A 13,062-nucleotide genomic window follows, 5' to 3' on the forward strand; every position below is an offset into this window, starting at 1 on the left:
AAGAGCCTTAGAGGTGGGATATCAATGATGATTCAACCAAAAATACTGACAAATAATAGTCAGGCAAGTAGGAGGAGAGCGTCTGGAGTAGAAAAGGTGAAAGAAGAAACGGTTCTGAGGAAGAGGGGATGTTCTACAGTGTCAAAAGCTAGAGTGCAAGGAAATAAGGACTGAGAAAACACTATTGAATTTAACATTTAAATCTTTGGTAACCTTAGGACACTTTGATTCGGTTGCAAAGGACTGAAAAGTGAAGAGACAAATTGGAGGCTAGGAATGTAGGCAGTTTTTTCCACGACTGATTATGAGAGGGAATAGAGAACATATGGGATGGTAATTTGAGGGAAGTGCTGGGTCAAGGGGAAATTTAATAAGGATCCCTCATTGTCTTTTTAAGGAATTTACATTCTGCTTTGTAAACACACACGTGTGCCTGCCCACATTCAGAAACACACACACACACACACACACACACACACACACCCCGGGAACGCCTCCAGAGCACACACGAGCCACCTGCCCTTGGCCCTGGGCCTTCAGTCTCCTGCTGCACCTGTCCCTGGAGAGAAGAGGCCAAGGAACGTGGGGGTTTGACCCTCCTTCTTCCTGCAGAGCAGAGACGTCCAGGTCTCTCTGTGCCCTTCTCCTGCCTAATTTCCACCCTTGGGAGGAAGAAGCCTCCCATCGGGCCCTGCACTCCCCGTCTCGTTCTGCGGCCCAAGCCCAGCCTCCGTGGCTTGTGGTTGGATTCTCGGCCTCGGAGTGACCGTAAAAAGCCCCAGACCCCGAGGATATTCTCTCCCAGACTGACTCTCTCACCAGGTAAAAGGGGCCGCTCCTTGCTTCATTTTCAGCGGCCTGAATGCATTGGCCCCTGCAGACTGAGCCCTGGGAGAGAGCTCAGTTTTAAAAGGCCGCGCTCTCCCGCTGCATCTGGGCCCACCTCCCGCCGTCCCGTCTGTATCTTGCCACGGGACCCGGAGGCTCCAGAGGGGAGAAGGTGGCTCTGGCCATAGGTGGCCCTCGAGGTTCTGCCCTAGACTCTCTTCTTCTCTACTGCTCCACGTAATGATCTCAGCTTCCATTAATCTGAGCTTCCATCTCTGTGCTAATGATTCTCAAACCTACCTATCCTGCCCCAATCTCCTCGCTGACCTCCCATCTCCCATCTTCAGTGATTCTTAGCTATCACACCCTGGGTGTCCTGGAGACATCTCCAAGCCCACACAGCCAAAACTTGCCTCGCTATCTTTGGTCCTTAACCATCCCTATCTTCGCCGTTACTGTGGAGGACGCCATCATCCTCCAGTCCCTCAGACTCATAACTTAGATGTCTTTCTGGACTCCTCGTTATCTCACTCCCCCATATCCAGTCTCTTGGCAAGGCCTGCAGATTTCACCTTTGCAACACTTCCTGAACATGTCCCCTCCCTTCCTTTGTCAGTGACATCTTCTAGTACAGTGCCCCCCACCCCGTGCCTGGGGTCTGTTCAAGAGTCTGCCTGCCTCAAGTCTCTCCCTATTCCAATTCATCCCCCGTTTAGCTATTAAAATGGTGTTCCTAAAGCATAATTCTGACCATGCCATCCCCCTACTCAATAAACTTTAGGGGCTTCCTATTGTCTCCAGGAGCAAACATAAAATGATTTGTCAGGTCCTTCCTACTTTTCTTTTCCCAGTTCAGTACTCTTTTAGTCAGTGACACTGATTTTCTGGCTATTCAGAACAAGGCTCTGGGCATTCTTTCTGGTCTTCTCCCACGCCTGGAATACTCTCTTTCCTCCATCAAGATCACTAACCTCTCAGGCTTCTTTCAAGTCACAATAAAATTCCACTTTCCATAAGAATCCTTCTTTCTGGGACCTGTATGTGCCAAAATGTTTGTGGCAGCCCTGTTTGTAGCGGCTAGAAGCTGGAAAATGAAAGGATGTCCATCAATTGGGGAATGGTTGAGTAAATTGTGGTATATGAATGTTATGGAATATTATTGTTCTGTAAGGAATGACCAGCAGGATGATTACAGAGAGGACTGGCGAGACTTCCGTGAACTGATGCTAAGTGAAATGAGCAGAACCAGGAGATCATTATATACCTCAACAACGATACTGTTTGAGGCTGTATTCTGATGGAAGTGGATCTCTTCGATAAAGAGAGCCTTAATTGATCAAAGATGGACAGAAGCAGCTACACCCAGAGAAAGAACACTGGGAGATGAATATAAAGTGCTTGCATTTTTGTTTTTCTTCCCGGGTTATTTATACCCTCTGAATTCAATTCTCCCTGGGCAACAAGAAAACTGTTCGGTTCTGCACACATATATTGTATCTAGTATATACTGTAACCCATTCAACATGTAAAGGACTGCTTGCCATCTGGGGGAAAGAGTGGAGGGAGGGAGGGGAAAAATTGGAACAGAAGTGAGTGCAAGGGATAATGCTGTAAAAATTACCCTGGCATGCGTTCTATCAATAAAAAGTTATTAAAAAAAAAAAAAGAATCCTTCTTTCTCCAATTCCTCTTAATTCCAGGTTCTTTCCTGTTATTTCCTATTTATCCTATATATTACTTGCTCTGTATATATTAAATTATAGGCTCCTTGAGGGATGGAACTGTCTTTTGCCCTTTTTTGTACCCCCAGAGCTGAGCGCCGAACCTAGCCCAAAGATGTTTATTGATCAAATATTTATTATGTATCTATTATGTACCCTGTATTTTGCTCAGTGCTGGAGACAGAAAATTATGAGTTTCCTCACTATTTGGGGGACTTCCCTTAATATCATACCAGAATTGTATGGGAAGGGGGGGTTGGGTGAGGAGGGACCCCAGGGCTCTCAGCACACAGATTTATATGCAAAAGAATCCCGGAGTAGAAACAAAGGGGTCCATTGGGGTCACTTTTGTTATGAAAACCTACCATCCACAAAATTAGTTACCATTGTTTAGCATTCTGACCAGCTTTTAGGCTGGTCCTTACAAATTGTATTTGAATAATAGTACTAAGTCTGGAGATTTTCAAGTTTCTTTTCTACAAAATTGCATTTTTTCAGAGCTGGTGCTCAGAGGGGTATTAAAATTGACATATCCTAAACTGGCATCCTGAGACTTTCACCCACATCTAAGATAACTCCTGATCCTAGGTTAGAACACATGTTGAAATCCTGACCTTAGTAGAGTGAGGTAATGTTTATAAATGAAATCATTACAATTAAAAAAAAATTCCAAACAGTAACCATCCACAAACCTTTTAATAAAAACTGTACACATATTTACTTTAATAAATGCATATTTAATAAGTTAATGAAACAGTAGGAAAAAATGTCCCATCTGCTACCCAAGTTCCCTAATGATCTTTTACTTCTGTATGTATTTTTTATTTTGTTATTAGTCAGGGTACATGTGATTCTGATTTTGTCACTTTATGTTACTTCATGATGTTCCTCCTACATTTATACTCTTCACTCTTCTTTCTCAATGGCACAATAATATTCCATCATATTAACATAGCAGTTTCTGTGATCATTTCCTAATCAATGGAGATATGTATTGTTAGGACTTGTGCTATTTAAAAAAAAATTTATTTGTGCTATTTTTAAACAAAGTTACTATTGTACATAAATATTTTAATAACATATTTAAGGTCTAAGTCTAGGAGAATCACTAGGTCAAAAAGGCTTACTAGTTTTGGAACTTTTGTTGTTCAGCCACGAACAACTTTTCTTTGATCCCATTTGAGGTTTTCTTGGTCGAGAAACTGGAATTTTTTGGCCATTTCCTTCTCCCATTCATTTCACAGATGAGCAAACTGAGGCAAGCAGTTAAGTGATTTGCCCAGCTCCTCCCAGCTAACATGGGAGGTCCATTTGAAGTCTTCTTGACTGTACTGCTGTATCCACTGCGCCATCTAGCGATCATTTTGAAATTTACTGTATGCCCTCCTGCTTATCCAAAAAGATCATACTAATTTCATAACTTGAGTAGTTTAATAGGGTGCCCATTTCCCCGCGCCCCGCAATTATTTAACCTCAATAATTAACGCGATTTCTCAAAGTGGTTTAAAAGTTTGGAAATTTTTCACATGTGGTCACTGACAATTTCTTTCTTCCTTCCAAACTGGCTGTTAGTAGCCAGAAACAGACTTGAACATAAATCTTGATAAATTCTTGCAAGATGCTGGTGTCGGGTTTTTTATCAGATATATCCAATAAACACTAAATGACTGCAAAGATTTCTTTTAAATTTTATTGATTTTGCCCTTTTACATTTTATTCAGGCTCTGTGTACTTAGAAATTCCTTTTGGACATTGTATAGGCTATCCTATTTAATAATGAAATATTTTATTGTGCAAAAATATTAAAAATCTAGTTTCTTGTCATTTGTAAAGAAATTCTCTCCTATCCCCAAGTAATATAAATTGAAGACTTCATCACTTCTTCCCTTTAGTTTTGAGTCTGAGGAAACTCAATCCTGCCAATGCAGATTATGAGCTACATATAATAATCCTTTTCTAAACAAGTAGGTAGATTGTTTATTAACTTCAACTCTTCAAAGAAGGTCTGGCTTCAGCCCAGGAAAGCCCCCAGACCTGGGACTAAGGGGCTTGGATAGAGATGGGAACAGGGAAGAGAAGCCAGAGTGGGCAGTCTCCACAGAGACTGGGACACACAGAATGGAAGAGAGCATGTGTTTTGGGGCACCGAGGACAGAAAACAAGGGGGGGGGGGACTTGGAAAGTGAGATGTGGGGAGTAGAGATTGTTGGTGAGGCTGGCTATGGATAAGGACTTGAATTGCCCATCTGGCACTTAATACCATATGTGACCATGAGCAAGTTATAACTACGACCCCATTTCATTTAAAGTGGAAGTGACAATTCCAATTCTTTGCAGGCTTTAAAGCCCTATATAAATATCAGTTATTAATCAGGCATGGGGATTGAAAACAATCATGACTATCAAGAAGACACTGGCACTTTGATAAAGGAGACAGGAATAAGCCCAGATCCTGGGGACACTGGGAGAGGAAGTTCTGTGATGGGGGGAGCTCCTCCCAAGGCAGGTCAATACTCTGTAGCCCATTTCTATCCATTGTCAGCTCTGCCCTGATTTGGACACCTGCGGCACCATGGACACAAACAGAAATCGTGTGCTGCTTCTCCCGGGCAAGGAGAGAACTTCGCAGTAAGAGCAGAAGAACCCAGGGCATTGATTGTCTAAGAAACACAATCACTCCCGAGCACCCCAGGCGCCTGCTCTGTGCTCCTATCGGCTGAGCTTCCCCATGTCTCACAATTCCTTTAATTCTCAAGGCAACTGCTATGCCCATTATGTCCTCCCATTGCAGCAGGACAGACTCAAAGTCGTCTCTTCAGCCTCATGTCTCCGTTGCCCACGCCAAAAAGCCCAAATGGTGAGAAAAGGGCAAAGGAGGGAGGCAGGGAAATGGTTTCTACAAAGTTGTTCTGATGCTGAAAATTGCGTGCCTGGGGAGACAGGCCATGGGTGGGCCACACTAGCTAAATTGCAGAAATCCTACCAACTCGTTCTGATCCCTGATCCAAGAGCATGAACCAGTCCCACATCCTGGAACAAGGCATCAGGCAGGGCAGAGTCCCTGGAAACCATCAGCCTTCCCCTCTGTCTGTCTGGTGCAGAACCAACAACTCCCACTGTGGGAAGATAAAGGCCACCGTAGTTTAACCAGAAGAGCTTGAATGGGGGTCGGTGGGTCTGAGGGCAAATCCTAGCTCAGTCACTGTGATCCCCAACAGGCCCTTGAGAGCGTCTGGAGTTCAGTTTCTTCCTTTGTACAGGAGGACGGCTTCCAGTTCCTCCTAAAACTGGATTTCCTATTTCCTCTGCCTTGTTTGACAAACTTCCTTTTCTTCCACCCCAGGAACACAGCTCCCTCATTTCCAGGCTCCTTTATCTATTTCCGACATTGAACACAGGAGCTAAAAAAAACCCTTCTTCTTGGTGCAGAGCTTCTCCCCCTCCCACAAAGTGGTGGTTTTGAGTTTTAAGGAAAAAAAAAAAATCACCAAATTTTATTTCAGTTGTAACTGTTACACAAGACCATCACCTAAACACTATGTGAACAACTCCCCCCACACCCTTTTTGGCCTTTTTGGGGGGAGGAGACCGAGCGTCCCTCCCCTTCCGGCCTCCTCACTTCTTGTCTTCCTCTTTCTTCTCCTTTTTGCCATCCTTGGTAGCTTGGGAGGCCAGAGACCCCATGGCGTTTCGGATGGCCTCGTTGTTGGGATCCACGCCTGGCAGATTCTCCAGGACGCTCTGCAGGAACTCAGGGTCTTGCATCACGTCATAGTCGTCCTCCTCCTAGGGAAATGACAAGGTTAACCTTGGGGCAGGGAGACCCCAGAAGTGCCATCTGCTAAGCCTGATTGTGCCAAATCTGAGGGGGCCAAAGGAAGGCGGGACCCCCGGACCCTCGTCACCTGGGCTCCCCGCTTCTTCTGGGACTTTTCCCTCAGACTGGGGTCTCCTAGAGAGGCCACGATGGCCACAGATCCGGCGGGGAGAGGCTGGAATTGGAGCCCTGGAGGTGAGGGGACAAGCCTTACCTTGGCAGGCTCAGAGGTATCCATAGCGGAGCCGGCATCAAGGTCTCCCGATTCTGCCTGGACAAACTCTGGAAGAGCGAGGCACAGATTAGCCCCCTCTCTGCTCCTCTCCCCGGGGCCCTCTCTGCCCTCTCTGCCTTCCCTCACCATTTCCCTGCAAGGACATCTGCATGGCGTATGCAATCTGCTCCTCTTCAGTCATGCTGCTTAAGTCGGGGAGCCCACTCCGGCCAAACTCCTGCTGGTTGATGGTCATCTTCAGCAGGGCGTCATCTGAATCTGAGAAGTTGGGGGGGGAGCAAAACAAGGGGGACGTCGTTCTCCAGTTAGGACCTTTTCTCCCATTAGGACTTTTTCTCCCATCTCCCACCCCCCATTTGGCCCCACGGACCTCTTCCTGCTCCTGGACCCGAGGCTCCCCAGCCTTCGGTCCCCATATCTCACCCCCACCTTCAGTCCCAGTTGTGGCAATGCCAGCCTCTGCAGCAGAAGCTGCTGCTGCCCGTCTGGCCTCCTCCTCCTGCCTCTGTCGCTGTTCTTCCATGGACACCCGAAGTGCCTGAGGGAAGGGAAGGCCAGGAGTGGGGGGAATCAGTTCTAAGAAGATTGGCGGGGGGTGGGGTGGGGGCTTTGGAGCAAGAGCACAGCAGAGCTGACTCTGGTCTGTGCTTCAGGAGAAAGGCTAAAGAGAACAACTGGGTGATGGGACAAGAAGGGGACCAGATGAGTGTCTGGGGGTCAAACTGTAAGGACTGGAGGAAAATGATTCAAAAAGCAGTTCTGAGACAATCTGAGACTGGAGACTTCAGGGACTGGGTAATTAGAGTCAGGGGCAGGGGGGAGGGGTTTTTAACAGCATGAGGGAAAGAGATGGAGCTAAGAGCAGTGTCTTACACTTAGTAGGTATGCAAAGAATATTTGTTGAATGAAGGACTAAGAGTCCTAGAGATAATTCAGGGAAGTAGGAATAGGAGGGATGGTGAGGGTTTCTGGGGCCAGTTCTCTCACCAGGGCCAGTTCAGGATCGGCGCTGGGATCCACCCCAAACTCGAAGTCACTGGCCCCCAGCCCCAGCATGGCACCACCTTCGCCGGCCAGGATAGGGGAGCTGATGAGGGCATCGGCCAGGCTGGGCCCAGGGGGTACTGTTACCAGATGTGAACCGGTCCCATCCTTGCCATTTAGTGTGTTCACAAAGGCTGTCAGTTTGTCTGTGTTTGCCTCCTGGAGTGAAGAATAACACTACTCAAACTTCAGTCTTTTAATATTTGTTTTCCATCCCTGTAGCTACCCCAGGAAAGATGTTCCTCTAAATAAGGAATTTCTTTTTACCACCCCTAAAGAGTCTTCCCTGTTGGTTTGTTCAAGTCAGGATCCCGGCTAACTTCCACTTACCTCCTCCCCAAAGTTGATAATGTCAACATTAACTTTCTCTTTCTTTAGCCGCTTTGCTAGCTTCACCAGCTTCAAAGGGAGTTGAGAAAATGAAAGATAAAATAAAATACATGGAAACTCACATTTGTACAGAGTATAACTCACAGTTATACAGATTTACTAAGTGCTTTCTCCAAAATAACCTGTGAGGTAGGGAATATGAACATCACTAATTGAATGAAATAATAAATGTAATATGCTATAACAATCATAAACTAGCTATAATTACTTTTCCTGTTTGAAAAATAAAAAAGCAAAACAAAACAAAACAAACCAAAAAACCCCAAAGGCTCAGAGGGATTAACTGTCATACCACTAAGTTTCTAAACTGTGAGAGGAAGCCTATACCTCCTTATTTCAGGCTGTACCTTAGGAGTCACTGGTTGTTCCTTTCACAACCAGAGACAAGTTCAACTCCAGCCCCACCAGACACAGCCTCTCACCCAACTCTTCCCCCTCCCCCCCAGCCCTAAGGGAACGGGACTCTCCAGACACACACATATTGCTCTTCCTGGGCCTGGTATAGTGAGGGCTCCATGGAGGAAGGGCCAGCCTCCCAAGCAGAAGCCTCCCTGCCCATCTAACTCAGAGAATATGGTTCATAGTCCTGTGTCCCCTGGCTCCCATTCCATCTCACCACTCCCCCTCTGGCTAGACTCACGTCCTTCTCGTTGTCTTCTACGGGGCTGCCCACAAAGGCAATGATCCGCATCTTGTGATTCTTTCCTTGTCTGTGTTTCAGAGCCAACTTGTGGGGAAAGAAGAGGGGATCCTAGTCTCAGAGCCAACCCAGCCTGCCCACTGAATCATGCCCTGCCCAGAGAAGGAAGCCTTTCTTATCATTTCTAGGAAAGAAAATCTCACTGGTCTTATTTCTCCTTCCTCCAAGCCCCAGATCTCTCCAAGGTCTAAACCCCAACACCCTTTCTGTGCTTTGGACAGTGGGAAAGGCTAATATCTCTACACCAAAGTCGTTCCCTACTTCTTACATCCCCTGAATCTTGTACTCTTCCACTCTCAAGAATAGCTACCTCTAGATCAACATTACACTCCTGTTTGATCTGGGGAGGTAGAGGAAGATTATGCGAAAGAAGAAAAGCTGACACGAAAGCCCCATAGAACCAGAGTCAGGCAGGTCTGTCACACTTACGTGGGCAACTCGAATGCCAGTACAGAAGGTAATCTTGCCCTTGGGTTGAACTGTGTGAAGCTTGGACAAAATGCGGCCAGTGTCAGGAGTTAGTGTAGTGAGTACTTCACAGTCACTAGAAAAAGGACAGTAAATCAAGTAAGTACAGGTCAGCAGAAATGCCTCCTGCTCCTATCACCTTTTCATTTTAGGATTACTATAATTTATACATATTTATTTTTCATTTGCATATATGTTTAGTTTCTCCCATTGAAGAGGGAGTTTCCTACATGCAGATTACCCCCCCCCCCCCCCACGAACAAGTTTTCTCTACAGAAACTAATGAGCATAGATATGCTGACAAGACTACAATTGAATCCTGTCCTCTTTTGTGGGGGGGAAGAGGGGCTGAAAAATATTCCATCCTTCTGTTTCAATCCTGTCCCTCTTGTCTAAATTCTCTTTTCAAAATCCATTTTTGAGATGACATTGGTTGAGAGTTATGGTCAATTGTCAGTGATCAATGTAGTAGTAAGAGTGTGCAGCCTATTTCAGGTAATCCACAAATGGATTGATTCTGAAAAAATAACAACCCAGCCCACCACAAGTCCAACCTCCGTACTTGGCCAGTGTGATGAGTCCCACGTTGTTCTCGGGGTTGCTTCGTGTCTTGGAGTGACACACTATGTTGACGGCATCCTGCTGGGCCTGTAGCCGTGTGGGCAGGAAATCCCCATTCCGCATATACTCGCTGTTATCAACACTGTGGGGTCAGGTACAGGGTCAGGAATGAACACTATATTCTTGATAAGTTTGAATCCTAAGACTTTACCTGGGAGCCTTCAATATCTCCTGGCACTTGCGCATTATGATATTCTATTTGTACTTATCCACATGCTATTTTCTAAGCATTCTTAAATCTTTGATTTGTTAATATTTCATGTCTCCCATTAAACTGGAAGTTTCCCAGAGGCAGGCAAAATTTAAGAATATTTGCAAAATGGCACACATACATAGGTATGCAGACAAGGAAGATACAAAACTAGCTAAAGAAAAGAGAAAATCTACATAATACTTTAAGGTTTAAAAAGGATATTCTCAAATTTGGGTAAACTAAGAATAAGTCTCATCCTTCCCATTTTACTGATGAGGAAACTGAAGATGAAAGGTTTCCTAGTTTGCCGATGGTTACTCAGCCAGTTTCTGGCACCTACTGTATGGGTGGCCTTGGCTATCTCATAGCACCTCTCTGAGCCTCAATTTGCTTCTTTTAAAATATCTTCCAGCTCTAATATAATGATCTTAGTAACTGTCATAATTGGGAAATGAACTTAACTCCATATCTAGTTCTTTTGTTACTTCAAGTTCCATCAGCAGCCTTGATACAAGACGGGACAGGGAAGGAGGCCAAACCAAATTATGAAAATGAGGTTTAAAGGATGTGAGTTTTCCAAACTTTCCTTTATCATTTCCCTTTCACTCTTCAAGCAACAATGAGGGATGTAAAGCTTTGGCCCATGGAGAAACAAGTACATGAATGTGGTCCACATTTAATTATCTGAGCTAACTGAAGGATGTTACAGGAGGAGAATTCAAAATTCATTTCTATTTGTCTTTGATGGACATGAATCCACGCCAAATTCTAATGTTGTAGCTCACCTGCTTCTATCAGTTCAGCATTATATCAAATAATAGTGTGGGAAAGAGGCTAAAAAGTCTCAGAAGGAAAAGAAACAGAAGAAAGAAGAAAGCACTGAGGCCCGGGAAAGGGATCAATCTGAGAGATGCTTAAGATGAAAAGAGTTAGGCAGAGTCTTACTGGAAAAAGACATGGAAGTAGGCAAAGATATCACTGTCTTCAAATATCTGATGGGCCATCATGGGCTACATTGGAAGATAACAGGATCCCCCACTAAGGTATTTTTAAAAAGGCTAAATAACCTATTCTCCAGAATATTGTTAAACTTCAATATGTGAACTGTTGACACTTGTAGTGTCAATATGTTATTTAATTATTAAGAAAAGGTCTGCAGACACATTTGCGTGGGCAGCTGTGGAATTATTTTCCCACTCCTAACTCAAGACACAAATGTATTAAAAAAGCCTACACTCAATGTTAGTGATACCATATTCCCAGATCTCACATCAAAAGAACAAGTCCATCATAAAGAACTTTCATGTGACCATTCTTTAAAATTAATCTTTACACAAAAGTATAATTCTGCCTGGATGTTAGTTATGTCAGATAAGTCTGTAAAATACTTTTTTCTACAACATATATTTACAAAAGTACATTTTCTGCACTTGTTACACTGAAATTTAAATATTGAAAGAAACTATTTGTGGAACCAAATCTGTGGTTTAAACTTTTACTACTTCAACCAACTTTCTTCAACAACTAAAAAAACACCACCAGTCACATTAAATGTATTAGTATCATTAAAAAAAAAAAAAAAAGTACATCTTCTATAGATGAATGTCTCACAAATATATTACTACTCTTTAAATGTATGTAAATGCTTTTATTAATACACTACAAATTAATTTGAAAGCTAGTGAATTTCTAACAGCATTTTGTCATTATGTATTTTTTGAGTCTATACATAATAACTGTAAAATTAGTACCATAGGATATGTGGCAATTTTTAAAAAAGTAAACTTGGAAACCACTGAATTATATGAATTGAGATGCATTCCAATTCTGAAATCCTTTGATTTTTTTCTGCTTGGTCCTAAAGGACAAAATTAGAAAAGTGTGGAGGCTAATTTAGGTTTCATACAAGGAAAAATTCCTAACAATAATAATTGTCCAAAAATGGAATGGGTTATCTTGGTAGATAGTAAGCTCTCTATAACAGAAGGACTGTTAAGCAGAGAATGGATCCCCTAACACAGATAGTATAAAGGGAATTCCTAAACAGGAAGGGGATAGAATATATGATCTTCCAGGTCCCTTTCTTTTCAGAGATACATAATTTTAGTATTAAAAATGAGCTGAATCTAAGCCACAAAAAATTTAAGTCACATTAAGATAATTATGACCTCCCTGATCCTAATTGGCTATCTTCTCCCAAAAAGGATAAGAAGAGTTTTGAACAAGAGAGTTCTTTCTCAAGCTTACAGAATTAATCTGAATTCAAATTCCTTGAAAAGTGAAACAAAAGCTTTCGGAACAATCCAAATAGTTACTAAGTATAAGAAAAATGCTGCATGATGAATAAATACATGGAGAAGGAATGGAAAAGATACAGCCAAATGAGAAAGAGTCCTCAAAAAAATAGTAAAGACAGAAATGTCCCCCATCTTCAAGAAAGCCACAGCACACAAGGACAGATTTAACCTTAAACTAAATTAGTTTGTAATCTCTTTTAGGTCAAGGATTAGATTCTATTTTAAAAAATATTTTCCTACAGTTACACAGTAGACATTATATACATAAATCTTGACAGAATGACATCTCTCTCCTCTCATTTCCGTACCTACTAGAAATTTGTGTCAGGAGAGCCCTATCTAAACTTCCCACCTTTCCTCAAAATCCAACACCCAAAATTGAATTGTTTTATTTATGTCAATTACCTTAACTTAATGCACAGAGTTAAAAACATCTCTAACTCTTCCTGCCCCATCAATCACTGTCATGTTAAGACTCTATTCTGCCTTTTAAGTTTCTCAAGTATGTTCCTTACTTAACATTCCCATTAAAAACCACTCTAGGCCCATATTACTGAAGTAAACCGACCTGTTGCTTTCAATCTTTCCCTTTTCCAGTACATCTAAACTGCTACTATATTAATCCTAAAAAACTACCTTGCACTACAATTTCATCTTAATCAAGATCTTTCAAACAAACGATTTCATATTGCCTATAAGATAAAGTTCAAACTTCTTTCAAATAATCAAGACCTTTTGCAATCTGGCT

The 13,062-nt window shown here is 43.0% G+C and overlaps 1 protein-coding gene across 1 annotated transcript in view; it reads right to left on the bottom strand.

Annotated features, from left to right (window-relative positions):
• Positions 1-4,225: 4,225 nt before the first annotated feature.
• Positions 4,226-13,062, bottom strand: part of LOC127561231 (putative PIP5K1A and PSMD4-like protein) — a 51,770-nt gene continuing 42,933 nt past the window's right edge. The window contains exons 19-27 of the mRNA XM_051996526.1: positions 9,766-9,906; positions 9,165-9,279; positions 8,676-8,762; positions 7,976-8,044; positions 7,589-7,804; positions 7,031-7,139; positions 6,728-6,859; positions 6,581-6,648; positions 4,226-6,335 (exon numbers count right to left, since the gene is read on the bottom strand). Coding sequence (XP_051852486.1) covers positions 6,165-6,335; positions 6,581-6,648; positions 6,728-6,859; positions 7,031-7,139; positions 7,589-7,804; positions 7,976-8,044; positions 8,676-8,762; positions 9,165-9,279; positions 9,766-9,906 — 1,108 coding nt within the window. The 3' untranslated portion in view covers positions 4,226-6,164. The remainder of the gene's footprint in view (positions 6,336-6,580; positions 6,649-6,727; positions 6,860-7,030; positions 7,140-7,588; positions 7,805-7,975; positions 8,045-8,675; positions 8,763-9,164; positions 9,280-9,765; positions 9,907-13,062) is intronic.

Source organism: Antechinus flavipes, chromosome 4 (genome assembly GCF_016432865.1).
Source record: "Antechinus flavipes isolate AdamAnt ecotype Samford, QLD, Australia chromosome 4, AdamAnt_v2, whole genome shotgun sequence".
Classification (NCBI taxonomy): domain Eukaryota; kingdom Metazoa; phylum Chordata; class Mammalia; order Dasyuromorphia; family Dasyuridae; genus Antechinus; species Antechinus flavipes.